We start from the raw sequence: 22,606 nt of genomic DNA on the forward strand, positions 1-22,606 counted from the left end.
ATTAAGCAAATATACTGTGAGGGTTACAGTACAGCTACTCTGTGCAAATACTCATGTTAGAAGAAGGGAAAACAAACAATGAGCACATCTTTTGTGAAAGATTATAATTGTGCTATGCACACGCACGCACGCACACACACACGCACGCACGCACGCACGCACGCACGCACGCACGCACGCACACACACACTTGTAAAATGATTGTGTTTTTTTTTGCTGAATGTGAAGGCAAACAATAACATTGCTTCATCTTTGCAAAAGAGCTTCTCTTTGAGCCTTTTCCTAACCCACTCTGTCCTCTGGTTGCAAAGAAAAATATTTATAGTGTGAACAAATGTGTCTTTTAACTGCTTTAGGTAGTTAAAAGAGAAGGTTGCATGGTGTGATTGAAAAGATCCACATTGTGCTGCGTGCAGAATGCTTTCATGGTTAAAATAACTTAATTTGGTTATTTACTTCCTATATTTAGGTGACCATACTTGATGTGGTCAGACCTGTTTAACAACACACAAGAATTATAAAGTCAGCATCAGTTTGAATTAATCACATCTTCAGTTCCAAGATTCCCAAACAGCGGCCCTTGCAATTGATAAAGAATTAAGGGAAAATGTGACAAAGGTTGTTCTTCCTGGTTAAAAAAGGCATTTTTCCTTTCCACCACTGCCTAGTGGCTGCTCACAGGGGATCATCTGATGGCTTTCTCTCCAATACTGTAGGGCCTTTATAGTGATTTGGCACTACAGAACAAAAGGTCAATCGAATTGAATTAAACACTACATCCAGGATAAACCCTAGTGTCCCCACTCTTACAGTTAAGAAAATGGATAAATATATAAATACCTGAATTTAAATGTGACATTAACCTTGATGTCAGAGAATATGGTAAAACTAGACAGCAGAGATGTTTAATAAGTGACAGACAAATTTTAAATTTCCAGCTATTGCTATTAAAAGGAACAGAAATAGTTTGCTATAGGCTGAAATAGTTAACTAAAAGCAATTGACAAATACTTTTCTTAAATCTTTGAGATAAAATTCTACTAAAAAGGTTGCTTGACAATATTCACAAAGTTAAATAAACTGCTAGTTCCTTCATATCAGGTGAAGGTTTGTCCTTGTGTTCAGTAACAGCCAGCTGATTTCTAACTTATTAAATGTCCCTATCTTCTGTTCTTGTGATATTTTTAGGACTGTATACAGAAACATAACACTTCTCTATATTATAGTTTAATTCCAGTTATGAAGCCATACATAAGTCTAAATATGCTCACTAAGATTAGTTCTCAGATCTTAACACTAGCTGTGTGTGTGCAGCACTGCTGCCTGACAGCAGGAAGGTCATGGATTTAAACAACTGGAACCTGTGTATGTGCAGTTTGTGTTGGCTCTTCAACATACAGGTGACCTTTCCATGTCTCTTTCTGTGACACCCTATGAGAGCTGGAAAACGCTCCAGTTACTCTAAAGAAGAAAATAAATGGTTAAATGGTTCTGAAAAATACACAACCAAAACTAAGTTTTATAAAACTTAAGTTTTAAACTGTGTTAAATTTTATAAAGGCTCTGTTGTACTTTTGTATTGCTTTGTTGTTGAAAGGTGAGGTGCAGTTAAACCTTTTCTTTGAAATATCTGCCTGTTGCTTCTGCCAACAGATATAGAAATACAAACTTTCTCAAGCTGACATAAACATATTTGTAATGCTTTAAAAAAAGAAGAAGAAGAAGAAAAAGCAATGGACGACATGACGGGTAGCGAGTCTTTTGTTTGCACTTCCCCCGATACAGTCCACCTTCTCATTTTCCATCACATTTTTGGTTTGAACTAACCAGTTCAAATAACTTCCTCTAATTCATACTGTATAAAAAGTAAACAAAAACACAATGCAGGGACAAACTGAAAACATGTCAAACATTTGAACACAGACAATGTACAATTTTCAGAAAAATATTTTAATATGCAGAAACACACATCAAAAGTTGTCATTGCAGCTCAGCTATTTGACTGTGCAGTCAAAGTATTGCAGTTAATTAGACTTAATGGCAGTAGGTCAAAAATATCACTGGGTACTGTAAATAGCTCCTCAGCTAAAGCACAATGTCATTAAAACATTTAAAGAATGTGGAAAGACCAGCAGCTGATTACAGTTGGTAAAGGAAATGGGAATGGCACATAGTGTAAACATGATCCCATCCCAACTTTTTTGACATGAGCATTTTTTTAATGGTATATTTGGATGCTGTATGCAAAGCACTAATAAAGTACACACCATAGCTCTAATATTTGACTGTGCACTGTTTTATCCAAAGCATTGAACTCTCCTCCATACCCTACTATCTCTGCATTACTTGTTTGTTTGTTTATGTTGAGTAAATGGACACAATTAAGGTTGTGGTCATGAACTAGTGGTTGTCCATCTCTACTGTCTGGGCGCCTTGAGATTTGAACCCTAGAATAAACATAGATTTCTAATCTAACATCCAATCTGAAGTTTAGCAGTGATGGTGCGGCTAGGTTGCTGTGACCGGGCCCTGCAGCGAGGGTGGAGACGCACTGGAAAAACATAATGTTTGCACACCCCATTTAAAGCTCATCAAAGACATTTGATTTTACTATAATTCCTTTCAAGATTAATGTCTCTTCTTTCTCTCAAAAATGCTCATGTTAAAACAAATCCGTGTACAAAACACATTTTGCATCCAATGTAAATAACCGACTGAGCACGTACACACAAATCCACATTCAGTGTTTAACAGATAAACAAAAACCTCCCATGAGGCTCATTTCCCATATAGCATCACATAAACGAATGAAAAAACTGAGGTCCTCTGCAAGCACTGGCAGACAACTAGCAATGGTTTATTTTTTTCCCTAGTCTAAATGATTATGAGTGGAATAACACTTTCATTTTGGTAATACTGCCGCTGTCATTTTCATATCGCCAGTCCAGGCAACACAGATGTGTTAAAGTTTTTTTTACATAGCTGCTCAGGAACTGGGAGGAGGTGTTTTTCTCACTATTTACTGGCACAAACAGCATTAAAAATAAGTCTTCTGGGTAAATTCCTGTGAATAATGTCATTTACATCAAATGGTAATATTTTAACGGAATATCTGAAGGGCGAACCGAGAAACAAGTGACCACTCGATTAGGAATAAATTACTATCTGAAGGCAAAAGTTAAAGTATAACCAAGTCGAGGACTACTGGCACTGAAAGATCAGTTATTTATAAGCAGATCTCTCAGTACTGTAAATCTACAAAAAAAACCCTGACTTTAAACAAATAGCAAATTATTGCCAAATTTCACATATTATACTTAATCTAATTTTTTTCTGTTTTTTTTTTTTCTAGGAATGGGAAGCATCATATCATTCAGGAAGTACTTCAGCATTTTAGTAGAATTTCAGTAAAACCGATGTGAAACATGAGTCCGAGCTGCAAAGTACAAAAATTATTATTTATTTCATGCAGTTGATCAAACACTAAAAATACTTGGTCTTAAAACGTTTAATACTGCCCTTATTCGTTAAACCTGCTCTGCCTGGTAATAGTCATCTCTGATTTGCAACAGATGCTATAAACCAAAATAAAGTGCAGTGTTCATGGACAAGTTAGTCCATGAACACTGCACTTTTTTTGGTGCAAGGTCTCGCAGGATTGCAGTGTCAGATAGCACATTTGACCCTGCACATTTCAGCTGTGTTTCACAAGTTTATTTAACTTGCTGTATAGTGTCACCATCATACCAGTGACAATAAACAAATATTTTCTCTAGAATTTCTTTAGATTTGATTTACCTAATCCTGTGAAATTACAACAAATAATGTGTCTTCTTTTATGAAACAGGAAGTGAGCCTGCTGCAGGCTGCGTTCATCAGATGAGCACTTTATAGCTCCCTGATTCTCTCTAATGCAAATGTGCAGCAAGATTATCCTGCCGGCTTGTGTTGGGCTGTGTTTTATGGCTGGAAACTGCTGCATTCATCTGAATGCGACACGATGAGTCACAGTCAAATCTGAGTTTGGCATCTGTTTGGTAACAGACAGGAAGGCTTTAAACCCAATTAGTGTGCTAAAAAAATAAATAAAAATAAACTCCCCACACAAAATACCACTTGGCTAAATGTTCCAGCAAGTATTAATGAGACAGAGTCTACTGGGTACGTTTATGAAGACACCAGCAGTGAGTCACTAGGACCACTAGATGCCTCCATTTGTTACCACAAGAATGTTGCTCCACAATCTGTTTTAATATGGAAAAAAACCCCACTTTAATAATTTTCTTACTGTTCTTTATAAGTTCCACATTGCACTTCATTAAGCTTTCCGGGAAGTAAGCATTTTAACACCTCTGTGAGATTACATCACATTTCAGTAAAATTGCTGTGTGGTATCAATTGTGTGAGAGAGAATGAGGAAGTGATGTCAGAGTTTGATGTTTCTGCGTGGCAGCTAGTGAACCGGACAGTTCAAGGCCACCGGATAAATCTTTCTTTGTATCATTAATTAGATTAGATCATAGCTTAATGGTGAAAAAAGGAAAAGGGGAATGGGAAGATGAAAGACAGAGGAGTTCATTTAGCTGACTGCAGTAGGAGAAAGGTGAGGATGTGTGGGAGAGATATATTGATGGAAAGGAGAGGACTCTGAAGTGGGTCATAAATAAGAAAGGGCAGAAAGAGAGAAAGTGTTTAAGGACACAAGGTTTAGTTTAGCAAGTCACTTGAATTTTATTGAGGAAACTGGAGAGACTGGTGTGAACCCGTTGTGACACCAGCTATAAGAGAAATGTTTTCAGACCGTGAGTTTTTATTTCTTTGTTTTTCATCACTATTTTTTTTTTTTAACTCCTGGGTTTGTGTTACACAAATGAGTACAGGTATCCCTAATATACACAACTCTGGCTGTGAGCACAACAACCTCTTCTACTTGCTGTTCAAACCTTCTATTTGTGCCGAGCAGCCAATCAGAAGAAATTTAACTTAAATAGAGGGGGAACAGGGTGAATACTTGAATTCATCAGTACAGACATATTTGTTCAGCTGAATGTTGAGATTATACTGGTAGGAAAGGTAGCAAAGGTGATAACCTGTATGTTGTTTTCACAGCTTGTTTCTGCTGCCTCCAAGTGGCCAAAGGGAAATCAGACAAGCTTTGGTGCCTTTAAATTTTCTCTTTGCAACAATTTGTCTTGTGTACAGAAGCACATTTTAGCAGAGGGCTCTGGTGTAACATGTTAATTACTCTTTCATGTGTGACAATCTTTATCTTTTTTCCAAATAATATAATATAAACATTGTATGCAGTCTATGTTTGTTTTCCCCGTGATTTGTGTTGGTCATATAGAGGCTGTTTGTGCTGCTGGTGAGTTCAGAGAGCTCATGACAGGGAAAGGCTACCATATGGCAAGACAGGAAGGAGGGTGTGTGTGTGTGTGTGTGTGTGTGTGTGTGTGTGTGTGTGTGTGTGTGTGTGTGTGTGAGAGAGAGAGAGAGAGAGAGAGAGAGCACATCACATTGAAGAAGGAGGGATGGGAAATGACAAGAGGTTTAAGAAGACAGAGAATGATAGAGACCGGAAAAGGAGAATAGACCTGGGCGATGGTGATGATGATGATGGGGTGGGGGGTGGTGACTGAGATGAGTGAGAGATGGTGGGTGGCAGAGCGTACAGCTTGGAAGCAGAGGAGGTGACAGTGGGGGGTGTTCGCTGCTCAGTGATGTGTTATGAGCCGACTTCCCCCACTACACACACAGAGACACACGTCTTTTGTCACTTAAGAAGATGTTGATTTCTTCTTTTATTGTTTCCTGGAGAGTTTTTTTCTTTATTGTCGTTATTATAAACAGATTCAGCAAAGCATTTATCTCCTCGAGCTTCATGATGTCCTCCAGCCTGTCTGTTGCAATAAACCCCAATCACCCTTCAGTAGCAAAGACGATGCAAATCTTCAGAGACAAATTGGTCGCAAATGTATTTTCTCAAAGAAACAGCTCGTGTTTGTTGGTATGTTTCTGGTGTTAGATAAATTTGATGTATTTTCAGCTGCAGATTATCAACTGGTTTTTTTTTTAAGTAAGGTGGCTAAATGACAGATCCAGTGACCCTTTTCATTGTAACACTGAAGAATCAATGTGGCTCAACAATGCCTGTATTTTATTTATTTATTTATTCATTTATTCAGTTATTTTTTACCTTTTTTGAGCTATAATCAAAGCCTAGAGTCTGTTGGCAGCATGCATTTGCTTCAGGTTTTGGCATTTTTAGTGGGGTTTGCCAACTATAATTAAAATATATGTAATATATCCAGGCTTATCCTTCACCACTAAAACTTAATGGTTTACCTTGTTGAAACCTTCCTTTAGAGGTGAGCCCCCCTGATATAACTGTATTAACAGATTTATGTCCCCACAATAAGATTAATAAACACACTCTCTCTCTCTCTCTCTTTTGCTCTAGCTCTCTCCTTAGCTCCCTCCCTCCCTCGCTCTCCCTTATTCTGGCTCTGTTGCCAAGGCTACCGTACAGCCTCTTGCTGCATATACCTAGACGAAGCTGCCGCCTGTGGATCTCTCTCTCTCTCCTTCAGGATACAAACAAAAGAAAACCCATCAGACTTTCATACCTCTGTCTCTCTTTCTCTCACGGACACACAAACACACACACCCCTTACATTTGCAATTTCTTGTTTTCCTAGGCTCACACGCGTCCTCTTACTCTCTGTGTCTCTCACTGTCGGTCTGTCTCCTTCTTACATGCAAACACACTCCTCCATCTCCCAGACAGAGAAGCAGTAAAGGGATTGGCGTGGTTCTTGGTGTTTGGCTCCTGGTGGTTTGGCTCACAGGGAGCAGAGCAGCAGATGGCGATGTGAAGACGGGCTCAGCCAGGTAAGAGGACTTATCCTAACCAGACTTAAGGCTGTGGTTGAGTGACTGTGACCGTTCCAGCCCTCCTCGCCTCTCCGCTGTCTCTCGCTCTTTCCCCCTGCGTGGCTGTATGACATGAGGTGAATACCAATTCCTCAGCAAAGCCCCTACGGTTTACATGGCCGCTGCGCTTTCCTGTGCTGTAAAAAGGTAGGAGATGTGTGATGTAGGAGGTGTATATGTGCGTGTTTATTCTTAGATCATTGAAACTGATCATTTGCCAACAGGTTGGTCCGTCGATGGCGCTTTTAACTGTGTATTTTCCTTCTCGTTTATCACTCAAAGCTTGATTTCCTCTGTGTTGTATCATGTCTATGTGACAATGTGGGAGTTACCAGAGAGAGATGCAACAGTCCACCTCCCCGAGTGATTCATTACTAATCCATCCAGCTCTGCACTGTGTGGTCGCTCTAGCTCACCGTAGCCATGTACGTGATATGAATGGTGTTTTGTCTTAGTATGAATGACTGCCAGAGAATGCCATTCCTGCACTGGTGTTTTGATGCAGTGCAATCATGTAACACAATCTTTTGTCACCAAGAATCCAGATTTATCTCCAGCAGCCTGTAAATCAATTTGCTATGCAGCACATTTTAATTATTCATACAGTACAGCTTTGGCTGAATTGTAAGTTTATATGTGCCTTAATGAGATTTCTCTCCAAAAATACCCATGGAGCAGCTACGAGCGATCGTGGGAGTGTATGTAAACAATAGAGCTGATTGATTATCTGTCTTTGTGATATACAAGAAAAGGCTGCAGGTTTGCTGGGCATTTCATTTTAAGGTCATTGCTGGCTTATGTGTGTATTAATATCAAGATTTTCTGTGTGTGTGTATGGGAGATAAAGGTTGATGAGGCTGGTCTTGGCCCTCGTGACTTTATCTCATGTTTCCATCTCATCATCACTTTCAGTAAGAGCTTCCTCTTACCTCGTCTCTCTGCCATATGAGCACTTCAGCAACACACTTGATACTCGCCCTTTATTCACTTTGATTCTCCTGGAAACAGGTTGTTTTTTAAATAACAGACTAAAGAAGCAGATTTGGACTTATTGTTTTTCCACACAGAGACGCTGGGAGCATCAGAAATATCCATTAAAGCGCACGCCAGCTGTCACCACTTTAATTCCCCCTGTTCCCGACAGTAGGAAAAAGCTATACACAGCTGGCAGCCCCCTTCTCATTTCTGGTCCTCGAGCCCTTCTGGGACAGAGGCAATAGGCATTTTGTACGGCCCACTTTTAGACTCCATTGGATGGTGGGTTCTTGAATGGATGCAGATCAATGGAAACAGTATGCGCATACTCTATTTGAAGACTGAGGGGGTGGTGTTTGTAAGACCCAAGGACAGTACACCTTCAATGAGGAATGAGGCTCAATCCGTCATCAGGTTTGACCTATTTGCTTTAAATTCACTCGGCCTGAGCTCAATCCTCAGCTAAATGATTCTGATCTTTTTGGATTTGTAATAAAATCTTTAATTTTCATTGTAAGCTCCTGAACTATCTGTGTTAATATATTCTATAGAAGCATCAGTTGAAACAAAGCTTTCTTTTCAAGAAATTTGCAAACATACCAGATATGACTGTGAAATGCAGATAAAATCATGCACAAAACAGCTGGAATGGGAACAGTAAATTGCTCTGGGTTGATGTTTTTGTTTGTGTTAAATGATTATAGTGTAAATGAAAAGCTTATCATAAACTTTCAGATTTTTTTTATTCTATTATGAATAAATTCTATCTTCAGAACTGTAATTAAATATACCTTTACATGTACATGCAACATGTTTGGAAACAGAATGCAATATAATATAGCTGACCAGATATATATTATTTATTCATCAGTTTAACTGAATCCGGAGTTGCAGCGAGTATTTTAATTCTCATCTGCAGACTACGCAAACAGCAATATTTAAATTCATGTCTTTTTCTGCAACGTTAGAAACATTAAAAAGGGAAGGAACAGAAATTGTACAATAATCTGGAAGTAATGAGAAACTTCTGATGTATTTAGCGTGTACAATTCACTAATGTTGGAGTAATGAGTAATGAATGAGTAGGAGAAGAGGACTCGTGACCTCAGGATTTCTGAGATCCCAGCGACTGCTTGGGTTAAATATATCAGACAGTTTGCCAAACAAGCGCTGAGACAAAGCAAGTAGCAGAAAAACAGAAATATTTACCTCAAAGAATAAAAGCAAAGAGAGGCCGATTTTTTTTTTTTTCTTAGGGCAAACGTGAATGTTGTCACTGCTCTCCCAGTGCAGATGTGTGTTTGTGTTTTTCATTTTTCATGCGGGGTATCTGACAAAAGTCTGTGTATATGTGCGCGCATACACACACACGCTACAGTATGCTGGTTGCCACAGTTACCAAAACGCCAACCTCACTGCGTCATTGCTTCAGACAACCTTCACACAAAAAAAAGAGTTGCTCTTCCTTCCATTCATCCCTTCATCCACTCTTCTACCTGTCCACCTATTGTTGAAAAATGGAACACATTGAAGCACTCTTATACAACACAATCCATGCCTGTGTGTGTGTGTGTGTGTGTGTGTGTGTGTGTGTGTACTTAACATACGTGTGTACGTTGCATGTATGCACATTGCCATGGCTACAAGCCAGTCTAACTGGCGTCATCACTTCAAAACCACCTTCACAGCAAGCAAAGAGAAAGAAACGGACTCAAAGTGAACACACACACACACACTAAGCTCCTGCTACTGGTGTGGTCTCATATTCCGCTGAGCACACCCCATTCGTTCAACAGGGTCCAGTGGCACATAAGGAGAGAGGGGGAGATGGTAGAGAGGAGAGGAGGGCAGAGAAGGCTCGACTTCATCATGCATACTGATTCGACTGGAGCAATCTGAATGTATTTCTGAGGGTGTCTGCTTAGTCTGGCTTGAATCATCCCTGCCTCTTCGGGATGCAGAGAGAGGCAGGGAAAGAAAGAGTGGGGAAGAAATATTGACAGTTTACTGTGTCACCTTACATCACTATCCTCCCCTCATGAGCGCACAGCTCAGGGTGCTACTCTGATCCATCATTAGAGAAAGCTGAATTATTAACCTTCTCTCAGTGTCTATCAATGTTACCAGTTGGATTTGTCACTCTACTGTCTATCATAGACTTTAAACTAATGGATGTATCCACCGTGTCATCGCTCATTGGTTCGTAAACTGATATTTTGATGCCCAAACTTGCATCTAGGAGGTATAGGGCTCACACCACACAGACTTGGATAAATGGCGCAAACTTCTGCGATTTAATTGTATTAACAATAGTCCGAAAGGTTCACTGCTTAAGTGGTAGTGTTAAAATATCATATTATCAAGTGATCGTTTAAAATGGTCACACCGTGAACCACGTATAACCATGCAGGTGACTCATAAAACTGTATTTTTTGCACCAGTTTTGTATTATTTTGTATTATCCCTGGCTATTTGAGGAAGAGACACTTTCTTACTTGTTTGTTTGTTGTTTTTTTCTGCTCCAGAGGTTGGAGAGATTTGCATGTTTAGTACATCTGCAACAGCTTTATCATTTTGCTAACCTTTGAATGTAAGCCCTGAGCTACTGTCTTGTGTCTTTTAGAATTGACTCTGCCTCACAATGGCTGACTGTGACCGGATGCCCCAGGATACAGGTTTTACCTTGATCATGTGATGTGACTCCCCTGCCAGTTCGTTGCCATCTCTCATAGGTCAGTCAGTCATTTGACTTTATTGACCTTTGATGTTAGAAAACACACAACGCATTGTCTTTGTGTTCAGATCGTGGCACGATGTGTTGCTTTTTGAGATCTTTTATCTTGCTGAAGCAGGCTCTTTAAGGGATTTCTTGATTCATCAGATCTGCCAGTAATCAGGCCTGAGTATGTTTAGTGAAACTGAACTTAGCTTTCAAAACAATGTGGTTAATTACAGTTAATTCATGATTAAACAGGAGGGGCAATCACTGTGTTACACAGGACCAGGTAGGCTTGGATAACTTTTCTCCCTTAATCAATGAAATCATCATTTAAAAACTGCATTTTGTATTTACCCTGCTTATATTTGACTCTGATAATAACATTGTTTTGATTATCTGAAACATGTGACAATATCTATCTATCTCTCTATCTCTCTCTCTCTCTCTCTCTCTCTCTCTCTCTCTATATATATATATATATATATATATATATATATATATATATATATATATATATATATATATATACACATACATATTGAAAGTGCTGAGCGGAAAAGAGCTTTGAATACACTGCTGACTGTGTGTGTGTGACTGTGTTGTCAGTAGATGATAATGCTCAGGACGGATGAGAGGGATGAGAGCCACTCAGTTGCCAAGGTGACGGACAGGGCTGTAAACACGCTACCCCTGACTCATTTCTCCACAATGGAGCCTCTCTCTCTCTCTCTCTCTCTGTCAAATTCACACACACACGCACACACACACACACACACACACACACACACACACACACACACACACACACACACACACACGATGGAGTCCAATCTAAGGGAGACAAGAGGATCCGGAGATGAGAGCCACTCTGTGCTGCTTAGCTGTACATTTGAATAGACCTGCAGAATAAACGCAACCTTTTTGTCATATACACGCTCATTTAGAACCACACATTAGACACACGCAATGTGACAAACACAGATAGCACATACTTGAAATGAAAATCAGCATGTAGTCCCAGTGTGGCTGAAAATTATGGCCTCGACATTTTATTGTACACAAAAGCAGAAAAATCGCAAATAAGTTGTAAGTACAGAAGAACACCTGCATGTTAACATCTGTATGTTTCAAACACCAGGTACTGTAGGTGTTTCAGAGTCTAGGATCCTATCAAAGATCTCCAAAGTATAAGTAAATGTGTTGCCATTTGTCTACATTTTTAAAGGGTTAAAAACTGGAGTTTGTATTTGATGGGATGATTTTCAGATAATGGCACACATAAAACCGAACACCTAATGATAAACACGTGTAAACTAAATGCATTTAAAATCTGATTTATAACATATGAAAGGCCTTTTAACACAAAGGAACCTCGTTCAACAGGGGCATCATGACCCGTCGGCTGAGTAGCTCCACTCGTTCCCACACCGAGGACTCCATCTTCCTGAGGCCTGATGAGGATCCCGTTTGGCTAGACGAGCCCACAAAGACTGAAAAAATTGGCGACGGAGCCCTTAAAAAAGACGGGCTCCTAGAATGTAAAGATGGAACCGCTGAGGGCCAAAACCCCCAAGAGGAAGTGTTTTTACGCAAGGTGTACACACTGGTGATTGAACTCCACTGCTGGGCAGCACTGTTTATCACTTCCCAAATCTTGGTATGTGTTCCAGGCTCTCTATCATCTGCTTTTAATCAGAGTAAGTTTTTAGGTCGTCTTTGGGTTTCACCTGCAATATCCGCCTTGCAAATGACAAGTCAACACTTAAGCTTGAGGTTTTCTTTCAGCTTGACCTTTAATTTTCCACAGTGGTTTATCTTTTCATATGTATGATTGCATTTTCATATTTGCTTCAAGTGCTTCAGGCTTGGAAAATACTTTTTCTGGGGGTGGCTAGATGAGGCTAAAATTTGACACCTCTTCACCATTAATTCCCTCTTCCTGTTTCCGTCTATTGTTGACTTCATGTTTGATTCATTTAAACAGAAAAAAGGACAGGTGCAACATTACCATAAGTAAATAAAAGAGCCTCGTAAATGCAGCCACGATTACGACACTAGACTCTATGTGGACAATTTACATATTTTTTATGCCTGTGTAATGGTCCATCTTCTTTCCTTTTCGCTTTTCACCTGAGAATGGCTGCAGTCCGATTTCCAGTGCATGAATGACTGGAGTGGTGACAATCTGCCTTCCTTCTTCTCTCCCCCCAGGGGTACTGGATATTTTTTGTGGTGGATGGAAATGGGCCACTCTCTTCCATCTACAAAGCCCTGCAGGTCATTGACTTCTACCTGGGGTTCATCTTACCCTGCCACCCTATTTTTGGAACGGATGTAAGTATCAATCCTAGATGTGGCTGACAGCTTTTAAGTCTGGGTGGAGAATAAACAGCTGTTTAACAGGATGTGAAGCACTCAACTATGTCTGACTAACTCATTCTCTCTCTGTGTTTCCCTTTATTGGCCAGTCAGTGGTGATGAGGGATGTGGTAAACACCACAGAGCACAATTGGATTGTTCATGGCACTGCAGGCATCGGCGTGGCCATCTGTGTAGTCATGGTAAAACACTGGCTGGATCCTTTATTTTAAGCTCTATTTTTAGAATATTTGAAATGTTTTATGCAAACATTTCACAATTTTGGTCATTTCAGCATGAATTTAATGCATGATGCATGCTGAATTGGTGTTATTTGCTATAAAAATAATCTTAAAAGGAAACAAGATCGATTGAATCGGTTGTTTCTTAACGTAGCGACCTGTTGTTGTGTGTTTGATTGATTTACTTATTGACTGCTTCTTTTTTGTCTTCTTTTCTATCCTTAGATCATCCACCTGGTGTGCAAGTGGAATTATGGCTCTGGCTTGTGGTCATCAGGAACTGTGTCGAGGGACATTGGTGATCGACGTCAGTCTGTGAGCCGTCAGCCCTCTTTCACCTTGTCAGAGTGGACAGATGCCCAGGAGGATCTGATAGACCTGGACCCGGTGCCCCAGACTCCAGTATTTGATATAGGTGCAGATACCAGGACGGAGGGAGATGCTGCCACCCTTACTGTCACACCAGTGGGGCTTCAGGAGAGGTTAGAAAAGAGCATCCAGCAGGTGGAAATGTTTGCATTTATGTTTGTTTTTCTTCCAGCAGGGAGACTCACACTTTATTCATTCATTTGTAATGCAGATATATGCATTTGTCTGACTGTCTGAATAAAACAGGAGAGGCTCCAATGTTTCCCTGACCTTGGACATGTGCACACCAGGCTGCACAGAGCCCTATGGCTACGGAGCCCAACTCTCTCCAAGAGACCAGTCGGCCCAGGAGTATCTCCGACAGGGAACGCACGTCCTGACCCCTGCCATGCTACACACAAGGGCCATGGACGACCAGAGCCTGCAGGCTGAGTTTTATGTGAGTGCAGCAACAGTAGCTCAGCCACCTACGTTCTCGAGATTAATATGAAATGAACAGAGACTCGCCGGAAAAGACGTACACGCACACACAGATGCAGCCACACACACCGATCGGTGCTCTGCACACGCCCGTAAGCTTTTCTACTTTCTGTTAGTGGGCGGAAGATGGAGGGATGCAAGCATTTTTTTTCTTTTTGCATACAAAAACCCACAGAAAATTCTTGTGTCTGTTAGGAAGAAGGATGCGCGTTCACACACACACACACACACACTAATACAGCAATGGTTGAGTGTGAGAGGCTGTGAATGACTTCACGTGTTTAATATTATTTCCTCACCGTTTGGTTGTTATGTAGAAGGTGACTTTTGGACTTCCCCATTTCTTCACTTTCATTTGCCTTCATTGTTCTGTGTCCATTGGCAGGAAACTCCCATGAACTTTGTGGACCCTAAGGAGTACAATTACCCAGGGCTGGTGAGAAAGAATCGCTACAAAACAATTTTACCCAGTAAGTAGAGCTGTAACACAAGCTAGTGACATCAGTTACTATAAACATAATATTGAGGTAGCAATTTTTAAAACTATTTTTATGCTGATTATCTTAAATAATTTTGCATCCTCTTTCACTTTAATGTTAAAATGTGTTTGCAAGACATCAAATTTCCAGTATTTATGTTCACAATGACACACATAAGGGTGCAACCATTTTGTATCACTGAGCTGTAGGATGAGATACAGAATGAATGAATGTGTAACCAGCTCCCTTTCTCATGATAATGTCACATTGTCCACCTGCAGACACGCACAGCAGAGTGATCTTGAAGTCACAGGATGAAGATGATTTTCTTTTTACCTATATCAACGCTAATTATCTCAAAGTAAGTTCAAATGCACTCTGATGCAGCGATTTGTTATGGCTTTGATATGTAATGGTAGCAAAACAACGAGTGTGTGCATGTGCAGGGTTATGGGGGCGAGGAGCGTGCATACATTGCTACCCAGGGTCCCACTGTGAACACAGTGGGGGATTTATGGAGGATGGTGTGGCAAGAGAGGACCCCAATCATAGTGATGATCACCAACCTGGAGGAGAAGAATGAGGTAACTGTTCAAAGGATTCTTTGATAAATGTTCCTAAATATTAACCAGCTATATTATCTGCTGTGTCTATTGTTTCTTGTAGAAATGTGCTGAGTACTGGCCCGAGGACACTGTGACACACGAAGGCATCGAAATCACTGTGGTCAAGGTGACCCAGGAGGATGACTACAGTCTGAGGGTGTTTACTCTGAAGGTAACCGACAGAGAATGCATTAATATGTGAAATACAAAGGGTGAACCACAACAACACCACTTTAATGTTTTAGCTTCAAGTAATGCCAAAAAGCTGTTTGCCTCTAATGATATGCATACATGAAAATGGAAACAACCTTATACAGAGGTGGATGGGTGGGGGGATGGGGTTACAGTGGTGGATGCTAAGCGTGGCCAAAGTTTCATTTAGGTCAACATATGTAAAACTAATCCCGGTGAGCCAAAAGCTCAGGTCTGCTCCAAATAGTCTGCTCGAGACAGATGTCAAATGGAGTGGATATCCCTAATACGGTCTCAGGCACAGGTCTGGCTGTGAGCACATAAGCCCCACCCATCTGCTGTTCACATGTTCTGTTTGTAAGAGGCAGCAAATCAGAAGAAAGTTGACCTAAAGGGATGACAGAATACATACTGAGAGGGATGCACAAAGAAATAAGTGAACGAAACAAAAATATAGAACTAGTTACAAGTTATTTTAATTTTTTTTCTGGTGCTCATACTGTCAAATATACAGTATGAATTAAAACAAAACTAAGGGTTCACAGCCAGGTTCTTAACATGTAATTAGGAACAGAAGTGTGCAAGTTAAACCCTGTCATCTGTATGCTAATGTGCTTAAAGCAGTAAAGGCTTTCATGAGCAGGTAACATCAGAAAGCCTCTGTATCATTGTCCTGAATGATGCCTTGATAAACTTTAGAATTCATTTTCCTCTCTCTTGGCCCAAAGGCGATAAGCCGTGGCAAAGTTGACAATCCTGCACGTGGCTAATTCCAAAGGATTACCCACCTTTACTTTATATGTCATCTGTGTTAGCAGACGTCTTTCCACGTAACACCCTAAAAAATTTTAAAAGTGTGCTTTATGTTATATTCAAAGTGGAAATTTCTCTAAAGATATGTTACATTTTTGTTTTTATTCTTTCAATCTAAGGCACTTAAATTAAATTTCATCCCTTAGGTGCCAATTTAAATTCAGATGTTAGATGTGGATCAGAACTATCTGCATGGCTACAATATCAGCCATAAATCCGTGCGTTTTAATTAGCTACTTTTACCTGCATCTGCTGATACGTATGTGCACGATTAAATGCACTGTTTACATGATGATCCCTCGATTAATGTCACAAAAACACTGCAGAAGATTATTATTTTGTGTTCCCGACTCAACAAAAACATGTTTCTAAAATTATGTGTATCAAACAGTCATATTTTATCCAGTAATTTATCACAACAGATATGGGTGTTGGAAGGTGGTTCGCTCAACGCTCCATTCATGTGTTCATGATGGGTGCTTTATTTTTAATTTGAGGTCATGGTGGCATCGGCACTTAGCAAACAAAACAAGATAATTCAGTAAATGCAGCCTGCATCCGATTGCTAAGCACCAGGGGATCATTATGTAACTGCAATGAGTTAAAAGCTTGTTGATTATTCATCTCCTCATGTTATGTTGTTTATCTATAGGATTCATAATTATTGGTGGACTGACTTTCAGAAATTTGTTTATGCTCAGTACAGACCAGGACAAATAGTCTGTTTTTGTACAATCTCTTTTTTTAATGTTTGTTCTGCGTTCACTACTAAACCAAGGCAACTGTTTGGTCAAGCATGAAGAGCAACAGGTGTTCTCTGTGTGCTTGGTATAATGACATCTGTGTCACTGTCTGTGTGCATGCACCAGTGCGGGGAAGAGGAGCGCACTCTGCGGCAGTACTGGTACACTTCCTGGCCTGATCAGAAGACCCCAGACAAGGCTCCACCCCTGCTGGAGCTGGTGCAGGAAGTGGAAAGGGCCCGTGAGGAAGCCCTGCCCTCCAGTGGCCCTATAATTGTCCACTGCAGGTACAGGGCTAAAGCAACTTGTTTGTAGTATTGGGAGCATGAAAGATTTCATATTTAGAAGATAAAGCCATCTTTAGTTTTATATTACAGTATCTTGTTTTGCTGGTTTTTGTCACTGCACAAATCAATTCAGTTCCTCGATTTATGGTGCCTTCGCTGAAATTGAAATTTCAGTGAATACAAAAATCCAACACATTACTTCTCCAACTTTTTCTTTACAGTGCTGGAATTGGTCGAACTGGCTGCTTCATTGCCACCTCCATCCTGTGCAAGCAGCTGAGGACTGAGGGTGTAGTTGACATCCTGAGAACCACCTGCCAGCTCCGTCTGGACAGGTGAGATATGCTTAGAGCTCTTATCTGTGCTCGTGCCTATCTTTAGTTCTGGCATAAAAGCTCAGCTGACGTAGTTTGATTTAGTTCCAAAAAGAAGGTCACCAAACCTTCTTCTAAATTATCTGTCCCTCCATCCGTCTTGTGCTTATCCAATTCAGGACCGGGTCGGGGATCTTAAAATTATAGTCCATTAATTACACACTTCAAAAAACCATGCATGGTTCTGTGAGTGTTAAAGGAAATGATTACCTTTACTCACTTTTGAGTCAGAAAACAACAAGCATGGGTGCTACTAGTAATATTATTTATGTGAGGTACAATCCCAGCCGGCCATCAAGCACATTAGAACACCCACAATGAAAGCAGTCATTATTAGTGTTATTGGATACATCTGAGTTTAATAAGTCAAGATGTCATGGCTAATGTATTTCATTCATTGTTTGAAAAAATGTGATAAACATTTTATTTTTTGCTGGAGCTGATAAACAAATGTTGACTTTAAACGAAATTTTTCCATTTAATTTTGTTATATAATTACTATGTGAAGTGTTAGATTTAATGGTATCTCTTTGTGTGTGTGTTTTTCAGGGGTGGCATGATACAGACGTGTGAGCAGTACCAGTTTGTGCATCACGTCCTGAGCTTGTATGAGAAGCAGCTTTCTCAAACTGCTGAGGAGTAGATGGAGCCCAACAGCCACACCCAGACCGAGACACACCACTGTACACGTAACCGCCTCAGGTGGTATGCACCACTGTACCTAACATCATCTCAATCTCACCCTTTAACAAGTTCAAACCATGTTATTCTCTTCACTCAAGGCAGGGTCACTCAAACAGAACTGAATCTGTGCTAATTGTGCGTGGTTGAGTAGAACAAATATAGAGGAGGTGTGATTTGAGATAACTCACCTGAAAATAGTAGTAACGCAGTCCCATCGATCCACATGTTCTTGATAAGTTGAAGCAGTCACACCTAAAATAATCCAAGCCAGCACTCTCGCCTTCATTTCATTTGCACTGCTAAGGTTTCCATCACACCACTGCACATTAGTCTCCGTCATCGAGGCCTTGTTTTGCACTTGGTCTAAAACAGCTTCCTAGTGTAATGATTGTACAGTTATCGAAAGGTTAGACTGGAAGTGAAGTATAATCAGATCGCCTGCAGTGGTGTGACTTACCTGTAAGGAAATGAAAGAAAGTATGTGTTGACAATAAGGGCCCTTTACAGTATAAGTGTCAGCATCGTTTAAATCTACAGAGATAATCAAATGCCAGCCTAATATTTAACTATACTGATATAAAAGTTCATATGAAATGTAAAAGTAAATGACGTCTAGCCTTTTCTCTCAATTTCAATGTAAAAAAAAAAAAAAAAAATCATTACAGAAGGCCTGTCTCAACTTTTGCTGCATTCAAGAGTCACCTCATCTTCAGGTTGCATGGTGCTAAGTGTTCATTAAAGGCATGTGCAATGTTATGGAACATAGGAATGTATAACGATTAGGTTATTAACTAACTAATTAGTAGTGATGGGATTTCCGGCTCTTTTTAGAGATCCGGCTCTTTCGGTTCGGCTCACTAAAAAGAGCCGGCTCTTTCGGCTCCGAACCAGCTCCGAACCGGCTCTTCAGGTTGTTTTGTTGCTTTAATTAATTTATTATTAACAATAATATAAAATTATGCACAAAAGGAATTACTAACATAAAAACAAGTGGTTTTATTTATATATGTTTATATATAAATATATGCGGTGGCCCCTAGAGACAAAACACGTACAAACTCCAAAACACATTTCTAGCATGAACTGAACTTCCAAAGCCGAGCTACTAGATCACTTAAATTACACAATTGAAAGCATGTGTGTATTGTTTGTGTATTTATACACAGGCACTCATATATATATTCAAATAATTTAAAAAAAAGTTCATTTACCTGTTATTACCACACACCAAATCCGGTCGTTGGTACTTGCTGGCTTGTGTAGCCACAAGATAACAAAGGCTCAACACTGCGCCCAGCATCCTGGAGCACTTCTGTTGTCTTTTGTACGTGTTTTGAGTTTTTATGTGCTTCTGAGTTTTTACGTGCTTCGGAGTTTGTACGTGTTTTTACGTGTTTTGGAGTTTTTACGTGTTTTGGAGTTTGTACGTGTTTTTACGTGTTTTGGAGTTTGTACATGCTTCAGAGTTCGTACGTGATTTGAAGTTTGTATGTGCTTTGTCTCTAGGGGCCACCGTAAATATACTTTTATTTATTCACTCCACATAAAATGTAATAAATAAATCATATAATACAAAAATCAACTATTCACATTTCAAGTTTTAACTATTTAAATTTTCAGCTTTTTCCTTTCACAAATTTAAAGTGAAAAGAACACAAAACACTGCAAACCACAACACAATTAAATATAAATTATAATATGAAAACTAAAAGAACATGCATATTCTCTGTCATATGGACCTGCATGAATAAACTTTCTCAATCCTTTATCATCTGCAACTGAAAATAGTTGTGGATGATTACTATACCTTTCTAATGTTGTTGTCCCTGCCTCTCTTTCTCTCTCTCTGGCTCTGTTCCTGTGCTACTGAGTGTAACTACCGCCCCTCCCCCCTCTGCCCAGCATAAAGCACAAGGCTCGCGTGCAGAGTGAAGCGGAAAAAAAGTGCGAGAGAGAGGCTGAGAGAAAGAAAAAAAAAAAGAAAACCCACGTGACGGCTCGCGATAAGGAGCCGGCTCGCGTCGTTCACGTCAAAGAGCCGGCTCTAAGAGCCATTTCGTTCGCGAACGACCCATCACTACTAATTAGGATTTCTGTGCAATCTACAGTATTACAGTTTTACCATGCTGCCTGTGCAGTCCTCATGGCCCATGATGTTTACAGTAAACAACTTCTGCATTAAGGCCACATAGACGTTAACTCAGAGGCGTCACAGAGCCAGGGATACTGAGGGGACAGAGGCCAGAAATAGAATCACACCATTAGAAAAATCAATGCAGGAGCTCCGGAGAATCCATTGTGCACAATCGACGTTTCCAGTGACACACACGGGAGGATGTAATGAAGAGGAAAGCAAAAAAAAAAAAAAAAAGTTGCATAAACAATACACCATAAACATAAGGATATTCTTGTAAATGTCCAATTTTCTATCATGAAGCTTGTTGCCCTCAGAGTTTCAAGTTCTGCAATGCCTCTGCTTTAAACAGTAGCTTGAACACATCTGTGAAGTAAGAAGCCCATGATTGTTGTATAGACAGGCCAGGCCTAATCTGTATGAAGCACAATAGACCAACAAAGGTTGTCTCTCCGATGTTCAGCTGTAAAAGTTCTTTTTTCTGTATTGTGTTTTGATTGTGTTGAGTTTAATGGATTGCATGTGCTGTATGGGACTCCATAGGTCCACAATCAAAGCGACGTGATTGGTTGTCCTGCTTTTTGTTGTGTAAAAGGGTTTAAGCCTATTATTATTGCTTGCTCTCGGCCAATGCTTTTGATACAGTTTGCTTTTGTGAAACCAACCAGAGATATTTTTAGAACATTTTGATACAATCCTTTCGAGTAGATGCCTTGTGTATATTTCCGTTTACACCATGATGGAATGTAGCTCATACTGTGGATCAAACCATCGGTTTATATTGCAAGATTTAACGGAACAAAATGTGACAACTACCTAAGTTACCTTACAGTACAGAAGATAAATAGATTATGTTCAGTATTATTACTTTAGGTCTTTAGGCTTTGCTTTAATATGCTTTGCTTTCTGTGTACGTTTTTATCGTTTTCTTGGAGAATTTTACCTCAGACTGAGTTTTCACACAGTCCCCACTCTATTCTATCTGTGACTCGAGGCCACTCTCAGTTGACAACACGAGAAATAATCGCTATGTGTAAGGCAGCTAAAACAGTGAAGACAGTTTTCTACAAAAAGTCAAACAACTTCTATCTTGACTATCATGACGCTTCAGATCAGTGGCCCCGGACGTTATCAGAGGATGAACTTACCAGAGTGGGCTCGGACCGCTTTATAAATAAGACATCAGCCGGGAGAATATAACTGCCAAAATGACCTTTTACAGCAGCACCTGGTTGAGACAGACAAGAAAGGCTACAGTGTATTGTCAGGCATGTGACATAATCCTCTGATAATCTCCAGTCTACTTGATTGAAAAGCTTCTATTTTGAGTGTTTGTTGTCCGTGCTTACTTGGACTTCTTCTGAAGATCAAAATGGGGATAACTTAATAGCCAAACAGTCAGACGTACAACCAACCAGCAATCAGTATTCCTCTCCTCTGCTACAGTATCGCTTTAAGTTGTGACTTTTTGCATCCAAATAAAGATAGATTTTCATGAATTTGTGTTGTTGTTTTTTTAGAGTTATTCTGCCCTGATCATCTGATCAGTCTTTTTTCCACCCCCAGTCTTTTTTGGTTTCATGCTGACAGGCTGCAATCGCACACGTTCACCGCTAGGGGTCAGTATATGCGATCAAATGACACACATTGCCAAACCTCCCTGCAGGCAACTGCTCGCTGACAGATTGTTCAAAGCAACAAAACAAAGGCTTTAATCTAACAATAGAGAGCTGATGAATTCAATGAATTCAGTGAATTTACTTGGCGGTGAATTCAAACACCAATCATCCATTCATTGCAGAAACCGGGCTGAGTGAGAATGCGATACTGTAGATCGATCAGTTTTCGTTTCTTGCACATTATTTTTAAAACACTATCTTGAAAAACATAATCAAAATTAAATCAGTGGCATCCAAATGACACTTCAGCGTAGCCTGTATCTTTCACAAAGAGAAACGGGCAGCTCAGTAGTTTGCAAGTGCAATTCAGCTTAAATCGTTTGGTCCATGACGAAGAGCAAATACGAAATAGATTTTGAAATATTAATAATAGTAATAGTCAACCATCCAGGGCTGCTAACACTGGGTGAGCCTGTTTTAGAAAATCTACTTTTACAAAATTTGGCTTTTACTTGTTATGAAGTAACACAGACACGAGTCTGAGCTGCATGCTCATATCGTTTGTCTCGGATTTAGTTTCAATTTTTTGTATTTTTTTTT

General features: G+C 39.9%; 1 protein-coding gene and 1 long non-coding RNA gene across 9 annotated transcripts; one reads left to right on the forward strand and one right to left on the reverse strand.

Annotated features, from left to right (window-relative positions):
- Positions 1-2,773: 2,773 nt before the first annotated feature.
- LOC309710471 (tyrosine-protein phosphatase non-receptor type 5-like) lies at positions 2,774-18,448 on the forward strand. 6 transcript variants are annotated; one of them, XM_082539979.1, is made up of 15 exons: positions 2,774-4,802; positions 6,784-6,891; positions 10,532-10,640; positions 12,011-12,284; positions 12,839-12,961; positions 13,096-13,188; positions 13,453-13,709; positions 13,843-14,035; positions 14,462-14,546; positions 14,837-14,916; positions 15,002-15,139; positions 15,222-15,332; positions 17,035-17,195; positions 17,417-17,530; positions 18,119-18,448. In XM_082539979.1, exons 4-15 carry the CDS (start codon positions 12,018-12,020, stop codon positions 18,210-18,212), a joined length of 1,716 nt encoding a protein of 571 aa, XP_082396105.1. In that variant the 5' UTR covers positions 2,774-4,802; positions 6,784-6,891; positions 10,532-10,640; positions 12,011-12,017; the 3' UTR covers positions 18,213-18,448. The 6 variants fall into 6 exon arrangements, with proteins under 6 accessions (XP_082396105.1, XP_082396104.1, XP_082396102.1 ...); XM_082539978.1 differs by lacking the exon at positions 2,774-4,802 and having other exon boundaries at positions 5,468-6,891; positions 10,532-10,913; XM_082539976.1 differs by lacking the exon at positions 2,774-4,802 and having other exon boundaries at positions 5,468-6,891.
- LOC309710501 lies at positions 11,191-21,812 on the reverse strand. Of its 3 annotated transcripts, none has more exons than XR_014277726.1 (4): positions 20,061-20,442; positions 18,442-18,710; positions 14,376-14,486; positions 11,191-11,526 (listed from the first exon to the last, which is right to left on the reverse strand). It is a non-coding gene; the product is annotated as an uncharacterized lncRNA (long non-coding RNA). The 3 variants fall into 3 exon arrangements; XR_014277727.1 differs by lacking the exon at positions 11,191-11,526 and adding an exon at positions 21,737-21,812 and having other exon boundaries at positions 14,092-14,486; positions 20,061-21,615; XR_014277728.1 differs by lacking the exon at positions 11,191-11,526 and adding an exon at positions 21,536-21,613 and having other exon boundaries at positions 14,092-14,486; positions 20,061-20,479.
- Positions 21,813-22,606: the final 794 nt, after the last annotated feature.

This window comes from Aulonocara stuartgranti, assembly GCF_965226115.1.
Source record: "Aulonocara stuartgranti genome assembly, chromosome: 7".
Taxonomy (NCBI): Eukaryota; Metazoa; Chordata; class Actinopteri; order Cichliformes; family Cichlidae; genus Aulonocara; species Aulonocara stuartgranti.

Excerpts from the sequence above, each read along its gene's own strand:
- LOC309710471 (XM_082539979.1), top strand. The coding sequence starts at position 12,018 with ATGACCCGTCGGCTGAGTAGCTCCACTCGTTCCCACACCGAGGACTCC. Across the intron at positions 14,036-14,461 it reads GCCTGCAGGCTGAGTTTTAT|GAAACTCCCATGAACTTTGT; the intron begins GTGAGTGCAGCA and ends GTCCATTGGCAG. Across the intron at positions 15,140-15,221 it reads ACCTGGAGGAGAAGAATGAG|AAATGTGCTGAGTACTGGCC; the intron begins GTAACTGTTCAA and ends TGTTTCTTGTAG.